The sequence below is a fragment of the Myodes glareolus genome, chromosome 5 (genome assembly GCF_982192425.1).
Source record: "Myodes glareolus chromosome 5, mMyoGla1.1, whole genome shotgun sequence".
Lineage (NCBI taxonomy): Eukaryota > Metazoa > Chordata > Mammalia > Rodentia > Cricetidae > Myodes > Myodes glareolus.
The window spans coordinates 104544473-104565537 of NC_142030.1; the positions used below are offsets into that span (position 1 = coordinate 104544473).

The 21065-nt window shown below is 46.0% G+C and overlaps 1 protein-coding gene across 6 annotated transcripts in view; it reads left to right on the forward strand.

Annotated features, from left to right (window-relative positions):
• Window positions 1–21065, forward strand: part of Cfap221 (cilia and flagella associated protein 221) — an 80112-nt gene that overhangs the window by 40783 nt on the left and 18264 nt on the right. For all 6 annotated transcript variants that reach the window (XM_085688351.2, XM_085688350.2, XM_085688349.2 and 3 more), the window contains 9 exons: window positions 4735–4894; window positions 6336–6453; window positions 6536–6647; window positions 6838–6946; window positions 9452–9539; window positions 11331–11420; window positions 12797–12895; window positions 15127–15232; window positions 18207–18334. In XM_085688351.2, the coding sequence (XP_085544477.1) occupies window positions 4735–4894; window positions 6336–6453; window positions 6536–6647; window positions 6838–6946; window positions 9452–9539; window positions 11331–11420; window positions 12797–12895; window positions 15127–15232; window positions 18207–18334 (1010 nt within the window). The remainder of the gene's footprint in view (window positions 1–4734; window positions 4895–6335; window positions 6454–6535; window positions 6648–6837; window positions 6947–9451; window positions 9540–11330; window positions 11421–12796; window positions 12896–15126; window positions 15233–18206; window positions 18335–21065) is intronic.

Sequence of the window (21065 nt, forward strand, 5' to 3'; positions counted from 1 at the left end):
TCCGTGATGGTTAATCTTGCCTGGCTATGCTGGCGGGAAGGACTTCTGGGCAAGGCATGCGTGGGTCCGTCAAAGTGGGCAGCCCCATTCCATGGGCTGGGGTCCCAGGCAGAATAAAAAGGAGAAAGTGAGCTGAGTAAAGTGCTCATCTCTCTGCTTCCTGCTTGTGGGGGCCATGTGACCAGCTGACTCATGCTCCTGCCACCGTGCCTTTCCATCATGACGAACTGTGCCCTCAAACGCTGAGTCAAAATCAACCCCTCCTATAGAGGTTTACTTTGGGGCTAAGCCCATTAAACCTCTCAGGGTCCAGAAAGATCACTATGGCAGCTGAAAACCTGGCTAATGGGATCTGAGGATAAAATGAAATAAATCAACTCTCATGTGTTACGGCTGCATGTTCTTTATCCCTGGGAACGAAGAAGGGAAGCAGCTGCATAAGGGGTAATCTCCACACAGCTTTCCGTCTATGTGGGCATGAGGACAAGTCAGCAATCCCATAAGGGGCGATCTCCACACCGCTTTCCGTCTATGTGGGCATAAGGACAAGTCAGCAATCCCATAAGTGCTAACAGTAGTATCAAGTGTGCTTTTTACAGAGTCACAAAAGCTGGTGGGTCTCGCAAGAGGGGGCGTGGCTGTGGAAGCTCCCTGGTAGCTGGGAACACCATGTTGTAGCTATATCAACCTGCAGACTTGATTTGATTAGTGGCTAGCTGGTTGAGTTAAAGGGAATCTCTTCTGGGGAGCTTGCTTGCTTTTGACTCCAGTAGGGTACCTAGGTGAGAATTTTTCTCCCTGAAGATAGTTTTAGTGACTCAGGCCTTTTTCCTGTATAGACAGTTAATTCCCTGGGCTGCGATCTTATGTTAGTTGAAACCGAGGTGAGAGGTAAACACAGAATATTAGGAGCGGTGAGAGCAGGGGGCCAGTAGATCACACCTTCCAGAGTCTGCTGTTAGAGCAGACGTATTGCCTCCTGTATGGAGCTCCTTTCTTACCAGTGAGTGCTGTCAATAGAGTCTGTGGGGAAGCAGAGTTTGGCTGTGAGAACAAAGGTTTGACTGGGGGAATCCTTTTCACACCATGGTTTTATGTTGTGGGCAGGGGTAGGGGGTGAGGAGTAGTGGGGTATCCGGATGCCCTTACAGGAAAAGTCAGGTTTATACTGCTGGGAGAAATGCCATGATTTCACAAGATTTCTACAGAATTGACAGTGACTTATCCAAAAGACAGGTGTCCCCGTAGTTCTGCAGAACGGGTTTCTCCAAGTGGACATGTATGTATATACTCCCTGTGGACTGGTCCCACAGATCTCAGCTGCACATTTACTGTGTAATTCTTGTGGGCTCACTGCACCCTCCTGCCCTAAACTGCGTTTGTCGGGTACTTTGTTAGCAATAAGTGTAGTGAGGGGCTGTGGGCAGGCCTGCTTTTCGCCTCACCCAGCTCCCGCACGGCTAGCTTAGTCCCAGAAATAACAACACACAAATTATATTCATTTAAGCACTGCCTGGCCCATTATCTCTAGAGAGTTAGTTACTGACTAACTCTCATATCTTGATATTAACCCATTTCTAATAATCTGTAGCACCACGAGGTGGTGGCTTACCGGAAAAGATTCAGCATGTCTGACCTGGTGGCTGGCTCCATGGCTTCTGGCTCATAGCCCTCTTCCCAGCATTTTGTTCTGTTTACTCCGCCTACCTAATTTTCTGTCCTATCAAGGGGCCAAGGCAGTCTCTTTATTGACCAATGAAAATAACACAATAGACAGATAACCCTCCTTCATCATTTCCCCTTTTTCTGTTTAAACAAAAAAGAAAGGCTTTCATTTTAACATAGTAAAATTACATATAACAAAACAGTTATCAAGCAAGAATTACAGTTACAATATTTATAACTAAATCTTTATCATAATAATGGAAAACTATAACTACGACTATCCATTCTTTAACTCCATCAAAGACTCCAGAAGGATATATTACCTAAGTAAACAAGAAGTAAGCAACTTCTAAAACTCTAGAAATGACAGAGACATCTCGCTGCCTGGACAGTCACCCAAAGTTCCTCTGTATCGTTGGGGCACCCATCTTGAGCCTTCAGGCCCATAATATCCAGAGACATTTTCATGAAGCAGGAAATTTCAAAGGCAATTCAGTCACTATCTGCTGTGTCCTGCAGAATGTCTCGCAGACTCTATCATGAATCAGGAACCCCGAAAGATCATCTCACCTTTAGGCAAGTTCAGCAGTCCTCTCTCTGCAGGTTCTCTGTGTCCAGTTTATATAACAGTCCAGGCAAAAGCAGTTTCTTGCACAAATGGCTAACCAACTCCATAAGGAGCCTCTTCGATGCCCATCTTCCTCTTGAAGTAGATTGGTGCTGCCAGGAGCAGACGTGTCTCATTGTCATGAAAAGTCCTAAGTTATTAAAACATTATATGCCATGCTCTGTAGTCTTTGAAAGATATGAATGTCTATCTGAAATATATCTATGCACTTCTAGAAAATCAGACTAACATTACTACAAGCTTTACTATTATCGATGATTATCCATTAACAACCTATATTTTCTAATTATACATTACATTTTTAAAATGAACTACACAATCACAATACATCAGTCAAGATCAGAAATATATATACATATAACAAAATTGACCTTAAAATCCATACCAATGAAATTATTCATATCTATATCATATCCCCCTTTAAATGTAAAAGAACATTTTTAAACAATATTTGGGAATATGGACGTAGTTATTTCTCTCCAAACTTCTTCCTGCTGTATAGGGGCGCAGTTAATCAGGTCTTTCATGGTATAACCTGTCTGCCAGGTTCATCTCAGTCGGCAGTTGAGTGAAGAAATTTTTTGAGGGTGTTCACAGAAACCTTTCAGGAGGGCGTGGTCTATCATACCATATTGGGATAGAAGCAATCCACAGGGTCTCATCCTCTGTGAAAACAAAAGAAGAACCTCCTTTCCAAAGTATCATATCCTTAGATCCAAATTCAGAAGTCAAGGTATTTTCAACATATCTATCTTGGATTAGTTCAGCAGCATTTATAAACAAGTATCTTTTAGCAACTGTTGCTCCTTCCTCAGCATTTAAACAATTCAAAGAGAGCATAATAGCATACAGTATCAAGATTCTCTGTGTATTTTCCATCTTTATGCAGCTTTATTTCAACCTCTATTTCTTTTATTTTTACTTTTTACTTTTGACTTTTTGAGACAGGTTCTCTGTATATATCTTTGTCCTGGAATAACTCTGTAGACCAGGCTGTCCTTGAACTCACAGAGATCTGCCCGTCTCTACCTCCCCAGTGCTTGGATTAAAGGTGTTTGCTACCACACCTTGAACTCACGGAGATCTGTCTGTCTCTGCCTCCCAGGTATTGGGATTAAAGGCATGTGCTACCACACCTTGAAGTCACAGAGGTCAATCTCTACCTCTGTCCCTTGAAGTCACAGAGGTCAATATGCCTCTGCCTCCCAGGCGTTGGGATTAAAGTTGTGTACCACCACACCCTATTTTTCCCTTTCTTTATTTTTTATTTTTAATGACTTTAACCTTTAGCCTGCATATATTTTTAACACACTGTAAACCATTTAGAGGTTCTCTTTGTCTTTGAATCTCTCTTTACTACATATCTCTCTTTTTCTGACCTAGTGAGTTTTTAATGGGTAGGACTAAAGCTGTGGCTTTGACAGTTAGATCCAGTCCATTATTTTGCTTTCCATCATCATGGCTGAGGTACCAACCAGAGCTGTGTTTACTGCCACAACTCTATGGCGTTTCAAGGTCCTTGCCAGCAAGCAAGCTGCAGCATTCTGCTCACAGACCACACTCAGTCGGACTGCCTGCCTGAAAGAGTCAGAGTTTGCCCTGGCAGGACGGCCCAGAAAACCGGCATTTTAAAACAGCGCAGCGTTTTTCCTGCTACGACTGAAAACCGAAAAGCGTGCGTTCAGCTTTTCATCAATACCTTTTAAGTGTTTCACGGCAGGACCTCTTAATGAGCTACAAAGTTTTGCAGCTAAAGCTGAGTCAGGAAGCCTCTCTTAAATGAGAGCATTGCTTGCCTCTAGCAAGCAGAGCAGACCCGAGATATTGCTGCCACCAAGAAAACATGCTTTACTCTATTCTTTCCCAAACTTTCTCAAGCTTTCTGTGGATTCAGTTATCCACGCTGGCGCCATCTGTAGTGAGGGGCTGTGGGCAGGCCTGCTTTTCGCCTCACCCAGCTCCCGCACGGCTAGCTTAGTCCCAGAAATAACAACACACAAATTATATTCATTTAAGCACTGCCTGGCCCATTATCTCTAGAGAGTTAGTTACTGACTAACTCTCATATCTTGATATTAACCCATTTCTAATAATCTGTAGCACCACGAGGTGGTGGCTTACCGGAAAAGATTCAGCATGTCTGACCTGGTGGCTGGCTCCATGGCTTCTGGCTCATAGCCCTCTTCCCAGCATTTTGTTCTGTTTACTCCGCCTACCTAATTTTCTGTCCTATCAAGGGGCCAAGGCAGTCTCTTTATTGACCAATGAAAATAACACAATAGACAGATAACCCTCCTTCATCAAATAAGGAAAGTAGTAACTGATACAATCACTCCTCTCTCTCTCTCTCTCTCTCTCTCTCTCTCTCTCTCTCTCTCTCTCTCTCTCTCTCCCTCCCTCCCTCCCTCCCTCCCTCTCTCTCCCTCTCTCTCTCCTCACAGGAATAATTCCAGCTAACGGGAAGACGAAGGTAACTGTGAAGTTCACGCCCATCCAGTACGGGATGGCACAAATAAAAATTCAGCTGTGGATCTCGCAGTTCAACTCCCAGCCGTACGAGTGTGTCTTCACTGGAAGCTGCCACCCCAACATGGCCTTACCGTATGGCTTCTCCATCATGTTTCTGTCTACTCATGCAGTCCAGGCTGACCTCAGACATGCTAAGGAACCAAGATAACTTTGACATTCTGTCTGCCTCCACCTTCGGAGCTGGGGTTACAGACATGCACCCCACACCCAGTGTGTATGGTGCTGGGGATGGGATCCAAAGCTCTGGGCATTCTAGACAAGCACTCTACCAACTGAGTTGTAACCGCAGCCCAAATTTTTTTCTTCAAACTTGCTTCATGAAAACTCCAATCCAATGCAGTTATGGGCATTGTGGTGCACACTTGGAATTACATCACTGAGGAGGCTGAGGCAGGAAGAGCATGAGTTAAAAGCACGTCTGAACTACATAGCAAGAACCTGCCTTTAAAAAAAAATCCAAATTCTCTCTTTCCTTGTAACCTCCTCAGAAATTCGTTTTGAAAGCTGGGCGTGCAGGTCAGTCATTGGCCCCTTGCCTGGCAAGTGTGCAGTCCCAGGTTCAGCCCAGCACCACAGTTTATATTTATATTTACATTGATAACATTTATATTACAAGATGAGTCTACGTAGAAGGCTTTAAAGCATAGGGGCAGGTGCTCTGCCGACCCAGCTTAGAGCCCCATCCCCGTTTTGTTTCTGCTTTTCAAAGAGCGTAATTATTCTCTCACTAGAAAGGTGAATCAAAGTCACGATTTCTAAAATAATCAGCTTTCGCTGTTGAAGAGCTACAGGCTAGGAATGGATTCTACTAAACCACCAGAGCATCCCCTAGCCTGTTGTGTTCCACACCTCATATTCACGCAGGGAAGGGAAGGGGCTTGCTGCCAGTGCTCATGGCTCGAGCTCCTTACCTGGGACCTACACAGCAGAAGAGGACTGTTGTTCTCTGACCTCCACATTCATGCCATGGCATGTGCACACACACATGCACACACACACACACACACACACACACACGTGCATTGCATACACACACACATAGTAAATGTATTTTTTAAGAATGGGAGGGAATTCAACCACTGGTGTATGTATGTGTGCATACATAAGTACATACACATATGTATGTGGTTATATGTCAATATACTGATATGAAATTTGTTTCCAAAGATTCCTTTTGACACACACACTTACTTTTAATTTAGTTATAATATTGATCCACAAGTGATAGTTTTATCATAAAGAACACAAAAGCAAACACTTTGAGCTGGGGTGGTGCAGGGATGGGTTAAGAGTGGTTCAGAATACCGGCTGCTCTTTCAGAGAACCCAAGGGTTCAGTTCCCAGCACCCACATGGCTGCTCACAACTGTCTGTAACTCCAGTTCCATGGAATCAGGTGCAGTCTTTTTGATCTGATCAAGTACACAGGCAACAATCATGAACTAAAAATAAATCAATAAAACAAACCCCAAACTGTTGGATTATACACTAATTTATCATGTCTTAAACTCCAGATTAGAAGAGTTCAAAAGATTAAATACTCGTTCTATGAAAGTAAATGTTCCTCCAGAAAAATCAACGTATATACAATTTTACCCAACTTCCACAAAGGCAAGGCCTCAGAAGATGAAGGTAAGTGGGTAGGGCCACCCCCACCCCCAGTGGAACGGAAGGCAGGAAGAAAAGAACTCATGCCCTCTGATTTGGTCCTCAGGAAATCGAATACCAAGACCTGCGGTTTCCAACAGATCTGTCTAATCCATTCGCCGTGGCAACTGTCCTCAACCAAGAACCGGGAAAGTTGAAGATTAAGGAATTAAAACAAGGTGACAACTATTGGTCTGCTATAAACCAGTCCCTGGGGCAAAATAAAAAAGAAATGTGTCTAGTCGCATTTATTATTTAGGAACAAAACTAAGTTACATGTCTGTTAGGCGGCATGGTTAGAAGCTTGTGTTTGTCTGGGAAATGACTGATTTGATTACGGCCATGATCTCTGCCCGTTCCCGCCTCCAGTCCTGGACCAGGGTGATGAAATCTCCAAAACCAGACAGATGAAGGAGGCACTCTTCGAACAGAAAGTCAGACAGAACATCCTGGAGGAGAGCGAGAACAATCTTAAGTGGTAAATATTGAGGGATAATGTGTAGCAGGTGATAGGGTGACTGCTTTTAGGGGTGGCCTTTGACGCAGGAGACACAATAACACGCAATTATTGATAAACTCCCTTGGCGAATTCAATTAGTCCATCTCCTCCGCCAGTGTTTCTAGCTCAGAATGGGTGGCTATTAGAAATAAATTATTATAATTAAGACATGTTGTTTCCTACACATAACCGACAGGGCAGGACAGCAGTGGACTGTGCAGGGCTTGGCCCCTCCTCCCCGCCAGCTGTGGCTGCCTGCCACCCAGCCTCTATTCCCAGACCGACCTGGGGTGAGCCTCATGCAGTGGGAGCAGCTGGGGACAGTCCTGGCAGCACAAGTTCAGACAGAAACATTCTTGTGCTTATTGGAGCAAACGGACTTTTCTATTTGCGTTACTTTAAACTAGAGGACCCCAGGAGCCGGGCCACGTGTTCAGCTTCCGAAAGAACCAGTTCAAATGCACACACATTGTTTTTTCCTAGACAAGCATTGGATTTCTTAAATCGTGTAGTTAAACTTAAAACATTTGTTTGTTTGTTTACTGTGGGCGTGGACCGTACAGACTACGGCGCCGTGGAGGCTAGAGGACGACTTGCAAGAGTTGCTTCTCTCCTTGCTCCACGTGGGTTCCGGAGACTGAACTCGGGGTGTCAGGCTTGGTGGCAAGCCCCTCTGCCTGCCAAGCCATCTCACCTCTCATGTTTAATCTTTAATCTCCTCTAACTTACAGTTTGAAATAGATACTAAATTAATGCACTAGCCAATGGTGCAAGGTTTAGTCACAGGCTTCTGTCACTCAAAACATTTTTATGATTCATCCGCATCTCAGCATTTGTGGCTAGTTCACCTTCTGTAACTGTGTAATATTCTACTGTGCAGTCTAACACGTGTCAGTCAGAGGCTGTTTTTACATTTTCATCAGCCACACTGGAGAGTTGCGGTTTTTCTACCTCTGCAACACCTGCTGATTTGTATGGCTTAGATCTGCATTTCCCTGACCACTAGTGATGCTGAGCATTTGGGGTACATGTGAGAGAAAGTGTACATGTGTGAGTGTGAGAGAGTGAGTGTGTAAGTGTGTTTGTGTGTGAGAGACAGATGTGTATGATAGTGTGTGAGTGTGTGTGCATGTGACAGAGTGTGAGTGAATGTGTGTGTGCATGTGATAAAATGTGAGTGAATGTGTGTGAGTGTGTGTGCAAGTGACAGAGTGAATGAATTGTGTGAGTGTGTGTGCATGTGATAGAGTGTGAGTGAATTGTGTGTGTGCGCATGTGACAGAGTGTAAGTGAATGTGTGTGAGCATGTGTTCATGTGACAGAGTGTGAGTGAATTGTGTGTGATAGTGTGTGTTTTGTGTGAATATAAGTGTGAGAGAAAGAGTATGCGAGTGTGTGGGTGTGTTTGTGTGAGAGACAGGATGTGTGTTAGATTGTGTGTGAATGTGTGTGAGTGTGTGAGAGGGAGAGAGTGTGCATGTGGAAGCCGGAAGTCACCTCTGGTGTTGCTCCTCAGATGCCATCCACCTTATATTGTTTTTTTTTTAAAGATTGGTTTATTTTAGGTCGGGGGTGGTGGTACAGAGGCAGGTGGATCTCAGTGAGTTTGAGGCCAGTCTGATCGCCAGCCTGATCTATAAAGTGAGTTCCAGGACAGCCAGAACTGTTATACAGAGAAACCTTGTCTCCAGGAAAAAAAAATTATTTTTATTTTATGTGTATTCCGGTTTGGCTCGAAGGTTTGTCAGTGCATTGTGGTACCAACAGAAACCAGAAGTGTGCTTCAAGTCCCCTGGTATTGGAGTTACCGTCCCTTGTGAGCTGCCATGTGGGGGCTACTAATGGAATCCAAATCCTCTGGAAGAGCAGTCAGTGCTCTTAACCACTGGGCTGTCTCTCCAACCCAACTTTGTTTTCTGAGACAGGTCCTCTGGCTAGCCTGAAGCTCACCAAGCAGACCGGCTGTCCTGGGGTCTATGTGCACCTCCACAGTACTGGGATAACAAGAGCATACCGCCACTCCTGTCTTTTTGTCCAAGGGTCCTGTGGTTGAACTCAGGTCCTTATGCTTGAAAGCAAACACTTCACTGAATGAACTATCTCTCACACCCCTGTTGTATTAATTTATAAATATTTTAGCAAGAATCACTAGAAGATAGGCTTCATTTCTTCTCCTCCTCCTTCTTTTTTGGTTTCGGTTTTGGTTTTTCAAGACAGAGTTTCTCTATGTAGCTCAGGCTTTCCTGGAACTAGCTCTGTAAACCAGGCTGGCCTGAACTCAGAGATCTGCCTGCCTCTGCCTCCCAAGTCCTGGGATTAAAGGCCTGCGCCACCACCACCCTATGATAAGCTTCATCTCATGGGACATGTTGTTCACCCCAGAGCTGGCTCCTTCCAGTTTTCCCCATTCCTCCTTGGTTATAAAATAGGGCTAACACACATATTTGCTAATGGCTTCTGGACGTAGGTTTTTTTCTTTTGCAGGCAGGTGCACCTTGGCAAAGATCACACATCTTTTAGGTATAGAAAGGAGCACTGTGAGGAGCAGCAGAGAGCACATGAGAAGTACAAGGTCAGAACGGCTGCTTCTTCGATATCATTTATTTCACTATGTCTTTTACAACTCCTATTGTATGCAAGACGCAGAATCAGGAGCAAGAAATGCATAGAGATCTGAGAGTACCCCTGAGTGTCAGAGCATTTACCTTGCAGGTGTGAGGCCCTGGGCTCAACTGAGAGAGAGACAGAGGGGGGGAGGGGGGAGAGAAGGAGAGGAGAGGGGAGGGGAGAGGAGGGGAGGAGAGGAAAAGAGGAGAGGTGAGGAGAGGAGAGGAGAGAAGAGAAGAGAGAGAAAGGCAGGGGCTCATCATTCACACATTGCTATTTATAAATCAAGGATGTCTATAGATGACACCAGAGACCTATGCTGGGTCTGCTGGGCACAGTCCCAAGCCAGAGCAAGAGAGAAAGTTCAGATTAAGTAGAAAGCAAGAATTATCCGAGAGAACAAAGACCTTCAGACAGAGGAGATGACCCAGACTCAGGCCGAGGTCTGGATGTAAGGCACCTGTCCTGTGGTCTGCAGAGCACAAAGATGAGAGTCCCCAAACCACTGTCAGGGTCACCCCAGAGTTGGATGCCAAGTATAGTCACGTGCTAAGGTGCTAGGGGTGGAGGCATTCGTATGACCTATAGGGGACCCAGTTCACCCCCCCCCCCAAAAAAAACAGCAAAGCTTAGTAGTGTGAGCTTCAGGATCTCAGTAAATAGGAAGGAGGGGCATGGTCAATGATTTTTTTAAATATATATTTTATTTCTAACTATATGTATATCTGTGTGTGAGTATGCACCTACGAATGGGATGCCGGTAGGGCCAGAAGAGGGAATCTGCTCCCCTGGAGCTGGAGTTCTAGGCAGTTATGAGCCACTCAACACAATGGTAGGCTCCTCTGAGAACCCAGTAACCATTCTTAACTATTAAGCCACCTCTCCAGGCCCTGTGACCAGCCTTTAGGGCATTAAACCTTTTAGACATTACCGCATCTTAGGCATCCCCACCTTTTGGGCACTGCGGCCTTTTGAGCACTACAGCCTTTTGGGAATTACCGCATTTTGGGCATCACTGTCTTTTGGGCATAACTGTCTTTGGGGCATTACCGCATTTTAGGCATTGCCGCCTTTTGGGCATCATTGCCTTTCAGACATTACTGTATGTTGTCATAAACAGAGTTCACATTGGAGGACCTGCAATCAAGTTACCAAAAAAGAAAAAATGTCCCATGTTTTGTGAGGGCCTGATTCTTAGCTAGCGGGGGGGAGGGGGGGTGTGCTCTGTGAAGCAGAGGCAGGAAGAAAGAAGTTGAAGGTCATCCTCAGAGACCATCACTTGTTTCTATTAAAGCTCCCATGTCTGAACTGTAAGAACAGTGAACACTTTAACTTGCTAGCTCTCCATGGCATGGCATGGGTGACCCAGTGCACAGCAGGTTCCTACACGCTTTATTTTTTTGTTTTTGCTTTGTTTTTTGTTCGGTTGTTTTGGGTTGTGTGTGTATGTGTGAGAGGAGTAGTTTGGGGGTCTAGGGTTTTTTCTTTTTTTATTGTTTTTTATTTCTTTTCTTTTTTAAAAATTTGTTTGTTTTTCAAGACATGGTTTTTCTTTTCTCTGTTTATCCCTGGCTGTCCTGGAACTCACTCTGTAGACCAGGCTGGCCTTGAACTCACAGAGATCCTCCTGCCTCTGCCTCCTGAGTGCTGGGATTAAAGGGGTGCATTACCACCGCCTGGCTTTCTACAAGCTTTAAAGAGAAAATGTTATAAATTTGTCTTTGACTTTAATATGTCTCCTCATATAAAACTCTAGCAAGCCCGGGGTGACCCTGTGTTAGAGGAGGAGCTTCAGAGACTCCAGACTGAACGGATCAATAAGCGGATCGTCCGTGACCTGGAGGATGTAAGCAGCTCTCTTCCCTTGGGATCTAATCAAGCCGATTCTTCAACTGTTCATCTCTAAAGACACCAATGAGGTTTACAGAGATCCCGTCACCAGGAGGGAACAACTGTTTTTAGTGTGCTTATATTTCCAGGACACAGGGTACGGTCGTCCTGTGTGTCTTGGTTTCCCTTTTGACCAAGAGTAACTTAAGGAGCCTGGAGAGGTGGCTGTGTGGGTCAGAGTGCAATGCTGCGCTCTCCAAGGACCTGAGTCCGGTTCCCAACATTCATGTCAGGCGGCTCAAAACCTCCTGGAACTCCAGCTCTAGTGGATCTGGTGCCCCCTTCTGGACTTCACTGGCACCTCACACACAGGAGCACACAGCCACACACAAGCACATAATTTAAAATAGAATAAAGTTTTATACAAAAAAAAACCAACTTAAGGGAGCAAAGGTTTATTTGGCTCTGAACTCTGAATCACAATCTACTGTTGAGAGCACTCAGGTAGGAGCTCCCAGGCAGGCCTGTGTGATATTCCAGAAACTTACTTCACAGACAAAGAAGCACCCAGAACCTACGGAGGACACTTGCTAGCTGGCTCACACGCAGGCTTACACTCAGCTTTCTTAAATAATTCAGGATCACCTACTAAGGCATCGTGCGACAAGCTCCTGGACCCCCCAACACCACCCTAACCTGCCCACTGGGCAGCGGGATCCAGGTGACTCCTCCATTGAGCCTCTTCTCAGATGTCTCTAGACAATGACAGGCTAAGCGAACTAGGATGCTATGACATATTTGCAACTAAAGTGTTCACACTTACGATTATGGTCTGGGGAGATGACCAGTTGGTAATGTGTGTGCCACACAAGCTTGAAGACCTGAGTTCAATCCCAGCACCCACACAGAAAGCCAGATATGGTTCGTGTGCCTGTAACTCTGGCACTGGGGGACAGAGCCAGTCTGTTCAAATTAGTGAGCTCCACTTTCAGCAAGAGACTCTCTCTCAAAAGAAAAAAAAAATGAAGTGGTGGCTGACCAGATGGCTCAGTGGTAAGAGCGCTGACTGTTCTCCAGAAGACCAAGGTTGAATTCCCAGCACCAACGTGGCAGTTCCGGAGATTGGGCTCAGGTCATCAGGCTTGGTGGCAAGCACCTGTAGTCTCTGAGCCGCCTTGCTGCCCCGTTTCTGCTTGTTTTGATAGGGTTCTGCTAAGTAGGCCAGACTCACCTCCAATCCACGATGCTCCTGCCTCAGCCTCCTGAATACTGGCATTACAGGCATGTATTATCACACCCAGCCAGAGATCACACTCTAAAACGTTTATTAAATGCTCACGCCAAAGAGTTTATATTTGATTGTAAGATGTACCTATGCTTTTGTATTCATAGAAAATCCAGGAATTTCATCCTAATTTTGATCCACTTGTTAATAACATGTGGCTCACCAGATTCCGGGCACAACGACGGTTCCAGCAAGTAGCACGCAAGGTAACTATCAGCTCTGGATTGCCATCTTTAGGTGTTGATTTGTCTAGTTGTCAGCAGGGGAATCGAATGATGGCCTTTTAGGAATAATACATTAGAGATGCAGTTCTCATGGTATAAACGTCACCTCTCAAAGTGTCCCATTGAGACGCATCCCACCTCCCTTTCTGTTGCTGTGATACAGCTCTCTGACCAAAAGCAACTTGGAAGAGGAAGGGGTTTATTTGACTGACACTTCCAAGCCACAGTCCATCCTGAAGGGCAGGAACTGAAGCAGAAGCCATGGAGAAACGTTGTGTACTGACCTGCTCAGGCTCGCACTTAGTCGCGGGCTGGGTCTTCATCATCAATTAACCACCAACACAGACTTCCACAAATGGTCTGATCTGGGGTATCCTGAAGATTCCCTTCTCAGCTAGGACAGAGTTAAAGCTAACCAGGACAGCAAGGTTTTAGTGTGGTCTCATGTTCAGACGGTCATCATTGCTGTGTGATTGTTACTTCTTTGGTCAGGGTCTATGCCCTAGGGGAACCTTGAACTCACTATGTAGCCAAGGACCTCCTGATCCTCCTGTCTCCCCTCCCTGACTGTTGGGATTATAGGTGTTCACCACCACACCAGGGTTATGCTAGAGATGGAACCGGGGGCCTTGTGCAGTCTAGGCAAGCCCTCTGCAGACTGAGCTACCCCCTTGCCCACTACATTGTTTCAGAATATTTTTATTACCCAAGAAAGAAGCAGTCCCTACCCATGCCCTTCTTCCCCAGGCTCCTGGCAGTCACTAAATCTACATTCTCTCCCTATGGACTTGGCTTTTCTGGACATTTCAGGGAAATGCAATCACACAGTATGGCCTTTTGTGGCTGGCTCCTTTCACGTCTGTCTTCAGTGGTGCCGTAATGTGCACACCATTCTTTTTTGTCTCTGTGTGATGTCCCACTGTTGGGGTAGACCAGGTTTCCTGTATCTGCCCATGCGCTATGGGCAGTTCTCACCACTCGGTTCTCTGAGCAATGCTGCTGTAAATGTTCACACTCAAGCTAGAGGACATGGGGTTTTTCACTCTCCAAGGTATCCACACCTAGGAGACTAATTGCTGGGGTTATACAATGACCCTAAAGCAATGGGTGTGGGGCTAACTGTTTCAGTGGAGAATGGGGAATTTCAGAGGTGACCCTGGGCTCACTGCTTGCCACTCGGAGTCACCTGCCGTGGCTTCCTTCATGCCTACCTTCCACCAAGCACATGCGCGGGCTACAGGACTTCCTGCTGTCGGGATGAATGAAGCATCTGGTGGGGCTGGCGGATGGTTCAGCCAGGAAAGCACTTAGCATGTAAGCGTGAGGACTGGAGTCCAGCTCCTTAGCTACTGTGTAAAGAGCCAGGTGTGGTGGCCCGTGCCTGTAATTCTGAGATTAGGGCTGCTAGAATAGGATGGTCTGGGGCTCCAGCCGGCCTAGCCAAATCGGAGAGATCTGGGTTCCGGGAAAGACCCTTCTCAAAAATAAGGTGGAGACACAATTGAGGACATTACCCAGTACTCTGGCCTTCATAAACACATGTATTACACAGACATGTACACATACACATGTATGGACACATACATACACCACACCATGAAAAACAGGACAGTGGGACAGAAGAATAAAAGCTCTGGAGCTCTATACAGTACAGGTGTGAGGAGCCGTGTCTGGCTGAAGCCACACCTCTGCCCTTCACACTACCCACATCCTCTCCCAAGAATACCATTCCCGGCTGTGGACCTGTGTTTCCAGTTCCCCTCTCTGAAACACTCCCCTGCCTCCCTCCGGCTCACCCCTGTCCTTTGTACCAACTGGTCTACCTGGCCTCCAAAGGGCAATCCTTCTGGTCTTTGACACACAGGATGTGCAGAGCCTCTCTAGAGTCTTATGTCGTCTGCAGACTTCTTGTCTTTTCCTCTTGAGTGTGGCTTCCCTAGGGGACAAAGCTATCCTCAAGCAAGGGAGCACAAGAATTAAGATGTGGTGTGTTATGGTTAGCAGCTTTATGCTGCTACAACAAATGCCTGGAGTAATCAATTTATAACAAAAGCAGGCATGTGTTGGCTCCGATCCAGAGGTTCCATTCCATCGCACTGGAGCCTGTGGCAGTGCAGAGCATCATAGTGGAGCGTGTCTGCTGGGCTCGCCTCGTAACAGCCAAGAGAAGCATGTATCAGCTCCTAACGTGAAGTCATTCTTTCCAATTCCAGGTCATGCGTGAACTAAGGTTGTTCACTATGCTGACGGCTATCCGTGGTATGGACAAAGAAGACATAATGAGAAAGATTGTCAAAGTCAAGGGAACACTGATACAAGGTAAGGAGAGCTGAGTGATACTGAGAACCATGGCCTCTTAGAGGTCTCGCCTCAGTGAACTCGATTCTGTCAGGGCCAAATCTCGTCGTAAATTCTATTCATCAGTTTCCAGTTGCCTCTAAAATAAACCGACACCAACTTTGTGGCTTAAAATTACACAGATTCAGGGATGGGGCGATGACAATGTCAGGACCTGAGTTTGACCCTTGCAAACTACATCAATGGCGGGTCCAATCATCCCAGTGACAGTGGGTTGGGAGGTAGGGACAGCAAGGTCCCTAAGCTCCCTGGCCACCTAGTGAACCTTCAGTCCACAAACAAAAGGTAGAAAGCACCTGAGGACTGACAGCCATGGTCGTCCTCCAGCCTCCACACAATGTGCACAGACATACACATGTGTGCACACACATGAACACACAAATGTCACAGCTTCTGGAGATCAGCTTCACGGTCTCAGTCAGCCAGGTCCTTGTCCTGGCGACTGTTGTTGAAAGGCGCCTGCCTCCCTTGGCTCCTGGCTCCTCCCTCACACCACTGTTCCCTCTCATCTTTTATATGAACCCTGCGATTTCCTCAGGCCTGCCTGGGAAGCCAGAGCCGTCGCTCCACCTTGGGAGGTCTAATTTACTTACATCTCCTAGCTCCCTTCCACCATGTGTGAATTTCTGTGTGTAATTGCTTGTCCTTGAGGGTGGGGATACAGCTGTCTCTGGGAGGTACTTCCACAACTACCTTGGAGCTCCATGCCATCTGTGGCCAAGTGCCTTCCTAGTTAGTCACGGGGGTCTGCTCACACCAGACCTCGTGGTACCGTCACCTATGCAGTCCGGTCTCGACTCGACCTCATGTTGTCCGTTGCTGCTCATGGGCAGAGACACAAGGATATATGTCATTATAGTTGCCGAACTCTAGTGTATGCTCAACCTAGCATTTACAGGCAAAGCTCTAAGCCTAGTACTGTCTGTTGTTTCAGGAAATTCTGCTTGTTAGGATTGGGGACATCGTTCAGTCAGTAAAGGACTTGTCTTGCAGCTGTGAGAACCTGTATTTGATTCTCAGAACCCATATAGAAAATGCCAGCCATAATGGCATATGCTTGTAATCCCAGCACTGAGAAGGTGGAGACGGGCCCTGGAGCTTGCTGGCTGGCCAGCCTAACCTTCTTAGCAAGTTGCAGGCTGTCTCAAAAAGCAAAGTAGATTACACCCAAGGAACAACAGTTGAAGATGTCCCATGGCTTCGCACATGGTTATCTATAAAAGCACTCTAGAATCCAATTTTTTCTTTGTTAAATTCATCAGAGGTGTTTTAAGGAAGAATTCGGTGTCTGAGGACTGGCAAGGTGTTTCAGCTTGCTGCTCTTGCAAAGGACCAGAGTTTGTTCCGAGGCTCCACATCAGGCATCTGTAACTCTAACTCCGAGGATTTTGGAACACTCTTCTGGCATCTCCTGGGGCTGCACTCATATACACAAACCCATAATTAAAAGTAAAAAATCTTTTACAAATAAAACTAAATTTTAAGAGAATTGTAACTAAATAAGCAAAAACAAAATTAAAAAAAAAAACTAAAACTAACATGAGCCAGATGTGGTGGTGCACATCTTTAATGCCAACACTCCGGAGGCGGAGACAGGTGGATGCCTAAGTTCAAGGCCAGCCTGGTCTACAGAGTGAGTTCCAGGACAGCCAGGGCTACACAGAGAAATCTGTCTCAAAACATCAGAAACAAACAAACAAACAAATAAACAAAAAGGGAACGAGGACTGCGAATGTTGCTCAGTTTGTAGAGCACAGGCCTAACATGGAGCCGCTCAGTTCATTCCTAGCACCCCATCAACATAGCTTGGTGACACACACCTGGAATCCCAGCCTTTAGGAGGTGGAGACAGGAGGATCAAAAGTTCAAGGTCATCCTTAGCTACATTGTAAAAGATCAGGTGGACTGTATGAGACCCTGTCTCCAAATGAGAGGGAAAGAGAACAAATACAAGGAAACTAATAATGTATATATGTATTATGCATGCACATGTGTGAAGACTTGTTTGAGTGTACATATATCTGAATATCCTTTCTAAAGTTTATAAAGCATTTATTATTTATCCATAAAATGTTCAGTATGATATTTTATACATGTATATGTCTTTTAATCATATTCTCCCCATAGCCATATTTTTCTCCTTTCCTCCGACTCCTGTAGATCTCCTCATTTCTAACTAATCCCTCTTCTGCCTTTGTGTGTGTGTGTGTGTGTGTCTGTGTGTGCATGTGTGGATGTATTTATGTGTGTGTTGTGTGTGTATGTATGAGAGTGGTGTTTGCTATATGTGTGAGAGTGGTGTGCTGTGTGCTGTGTATGGTATATGTTTTAAGTATTGTGTGTGTTCATGTATCGCTGTGAGGAGTATTGTATGTGTATGTATGTGTGTGTGTGCTATGTGTGTTGTGTGTAGGGTATGTATGTTGTTTGCCTATGTTTATGTGTGTATGGTATGTGTGTGTGTTGCATGTGGTGTGTGCCTGTTTGTCTGCATGTATGTGTGTTTATGTGTGAGTGTGCTGTGTGCCTGTCTGTCTGCATGTATGTGTGTTTATGTGTGGGTGTGCTGTGTGCTTGAAAGTATATATCAGTATGGGGGTATTGTATGTGTATGTGTGTGTATGTGTATATGATATATTGTGTGTCTATGTTATCTGTATATGTGTCGGCATATGTTGTGTGTGTGTTGCATATGTTATGAGGGGTGTGTGTGTGTGTGTGTGTGTGTGTGTGTGTGTGTGTGTGTGTTTGGAGACTCAATACATTTAACTAGGACTATTTACAGGAGCATGGCATGTCAGTCACCATACCACTGAAGAAAATAAACATGAATGCTCTGTTGCAAATGGTACTTGGTAAGTGCACAGCTAAAGATGCTCGGTTCACATGGAAATCCCTCCTTCCAGAGCCCCTAAAGACGTCTGACTTTCCCTAGGTGAGAATCCCTACCGATCCCTGAGGGCCCTAATGAGTCAAGATGAGTATCCCTGGCGCTACTCTCTACGCCCTGAGGATGTGCTGTCCTTCGCCTTCCCTTCGGACTCTCAGAGCTACAATGAGCTGGTGGGTGTCTTTCCTTTGTGGGGGAGCAGACAGGATCATGTGGTGTGGGTCGGTTGCCAGACCAGCCAGCACTCGGTCCCTCTACCTCCTCTGAGAGGCTATGAAGAAGACTTGTGCCTCAGGAATTATGGGCAGTAGGAAACAAGGGAATATCCACTGTCATCTGCCCCATGCCTACCGTATCCATGGGTACCATCATCTGCCCCATGCCTACCGTATCCATGGGTACTATCTGCTCCATGCCTACTGTATCCATGGGTACCATCATCTGCCCCATGCCTACCGTATCCGTGGGTACTATCTGCCCATGCCTACTGTATCCATGGGTACCATCATCTGCCCCATGCCCACTGTATCCACGGGTACCATCTGTCCCATGCCTACTGTATCCATGGGTACCATCATCTGCCCCATGCCTACCGTATCCATGGGTACCATCTGCCCCATGCCTACTGTATCCATGGGTACCATCATCTGCCCCATGCCTACTGTATCCATGGGTACCATCATCTGCCCCATGCCTACTGTATCCATGGGTACCATCATGGGCTCCATGCCTCCTGTATCCATGGATACCATCTGCCCCATGTCGACTGTATCCATGGGTACCTGAAGGAGCTTCCTGACTTGAACTAATTTCCAGTCTGAAGCCCAGCATGGGCACAAGGCATTGGCCCACTGATCTGGAACTGGGCCCGAGAGCCGATGGGAAGACAGGAGCAGAATGCCTATCTGGCCTATGCTCAAATGAGTCTCCTGGCCTGGCAAATGGAAGGTCAAGAAAACAACAGCTCTTAGCTTAGGTCCCAATCTGCTAAGGACAGCATGTGGCCCCAGAATTGGACAAGCTAACCCATCAGATTGGAATCCCACCTCTCCACCCCCCATCTTTCTTGGGGATTGATAATGCCTCTTCCTCTTCCTTTATGGACATGATGTTTCATTATTTTAAAAAAAAATGTAGTTAATTAGTCTGGTAACATACCTCAGTTAAACACAAAGGCCTGAGTTTGATCTCCAGAACTCGGGGTTTTTTTTTGTTTTTGTTTTTAAATCAAGCATGGTAGCATGTGTAATCGCAGTGCTGAGGCATGGAGAGGCAGATCCTGGGGCTCACTGCTCAGCCAATGCAGCTGAATGCTGAGTCCCAGGTGAAGGGAAAGATCTTGTGTCAGAAAACAAAGCAGAGGGATGGAGGGATGGCTCAACAGCAAAGAGCCCGAGCTGCCCTTCCAGAGGATCCAAGTTGGTTCCCAGCACCCATGCATGGTAGCTCACAACTGCCTTTAACTACAGTTCTGTGAAATCCAGTGTCCTCCTGGGGACTCAGAGAGCACCCACGCATACATGTCACACTCACACAGGCACACAGTAAAATTAAAAATAAACCTTTTGAGAAGCATAAACTGGTTTTGAGGAACCATCCAGGCAAGGCTGTTTTTCTGTCCTTCACAGGCATGTGTCTACAAATACCTATGTACCTGCACATACGTGAACATGCATACATATAGGCACACACATACACACATAATAATAATAATAAGTAATAGTAATAATGGGAACAGTTAACCCTTACATGGCACTTACCACAGGTCATGTCTTAAGGGCTTTGGCTTCTAGACTTCATCAATCCTAACATGCCCATTTTTTTAAAAAAAAAAAGATTCAGCAAGTTTTAAATTGAGATATCTCTTTAAATGATGGCACATTATCAATCCACCACATTAAGAAAATGCTGGGCCTAGCTGGGCAAGGTAAAGAATGGCATCTGACATTTGTTTGGTACTGGAATGCACCCAGAATCTCTGGGTGCCTGAGCAATGACTGTGCAGGAAGCTCTCTAGAGACCAGCACCTTTAGGAGGCTAGCAAAGTGGAACCACAGTGCTTCTTGGCAAAGGACTCATCTGGCTCATGAGGAGCTCTCCCACAGGTTAAAAAACAAGCTAACCTTTGAATTTTGACCTCAAACTGTCCTAGGAGGTAGACCAGAAGGTTGTGAGCAGTCCCTCCGACAAGGTGACCCCTGAGGAGGGCTAACTTCACCAGTTGCTGACTCCCAAGGGTTCATGAGCTAAGTCCTTCCAGTCTGAGGGAATGACGGATCTGATAGAATTAATATATACTGAGAGAATATTTATTAGATTCATCTACACAATATGACCCAAGTAGTCTAACGGTGGCTCTTATACTAGAGGGGCTGAGAACCTGGTAGCTGCCTGATCCACAGGTTTATATGTCAGCAGTCCCAACCTGTCATGGAAGAGTAGAGGATACCTGGAGAGTCACTGGTTCCCAATCCACAGTGGAAACTCCAAGAATCTGAGTTCTGATCTCAGTAAAGGAATATAGCAGCAGCAGCAGCAGCAGCAGCAGCAGCAGCAGCAGCAACAGCAGAGTAGATGAACTTGCTGGTGAGATGCCCAGGCAGTGAGGCAAAACTCAAAGTTTCTCCCTCAGACCACCTTCTGCTTGGCTGACATTGGATGGAGCCACCCACATTTAGGGAAGGATTCCCCACCCCACATAACCTGATGGAAAAAACCCTTCACAGATGTGTCCAGCTCTCTTAGTCAGTTCCAGACCCAGTCAAGCTGACAGCCAGGATTAGCCAGCACAGAAGGACCTGTTGCAGCCTCCATGAGAGCCCATAAGATTCACACACAGAGAGACATGGGGCAGGAGTTGCCTTTGCACCCACGGCTCAGATAGCAACTGTGGCCACAGGAAGA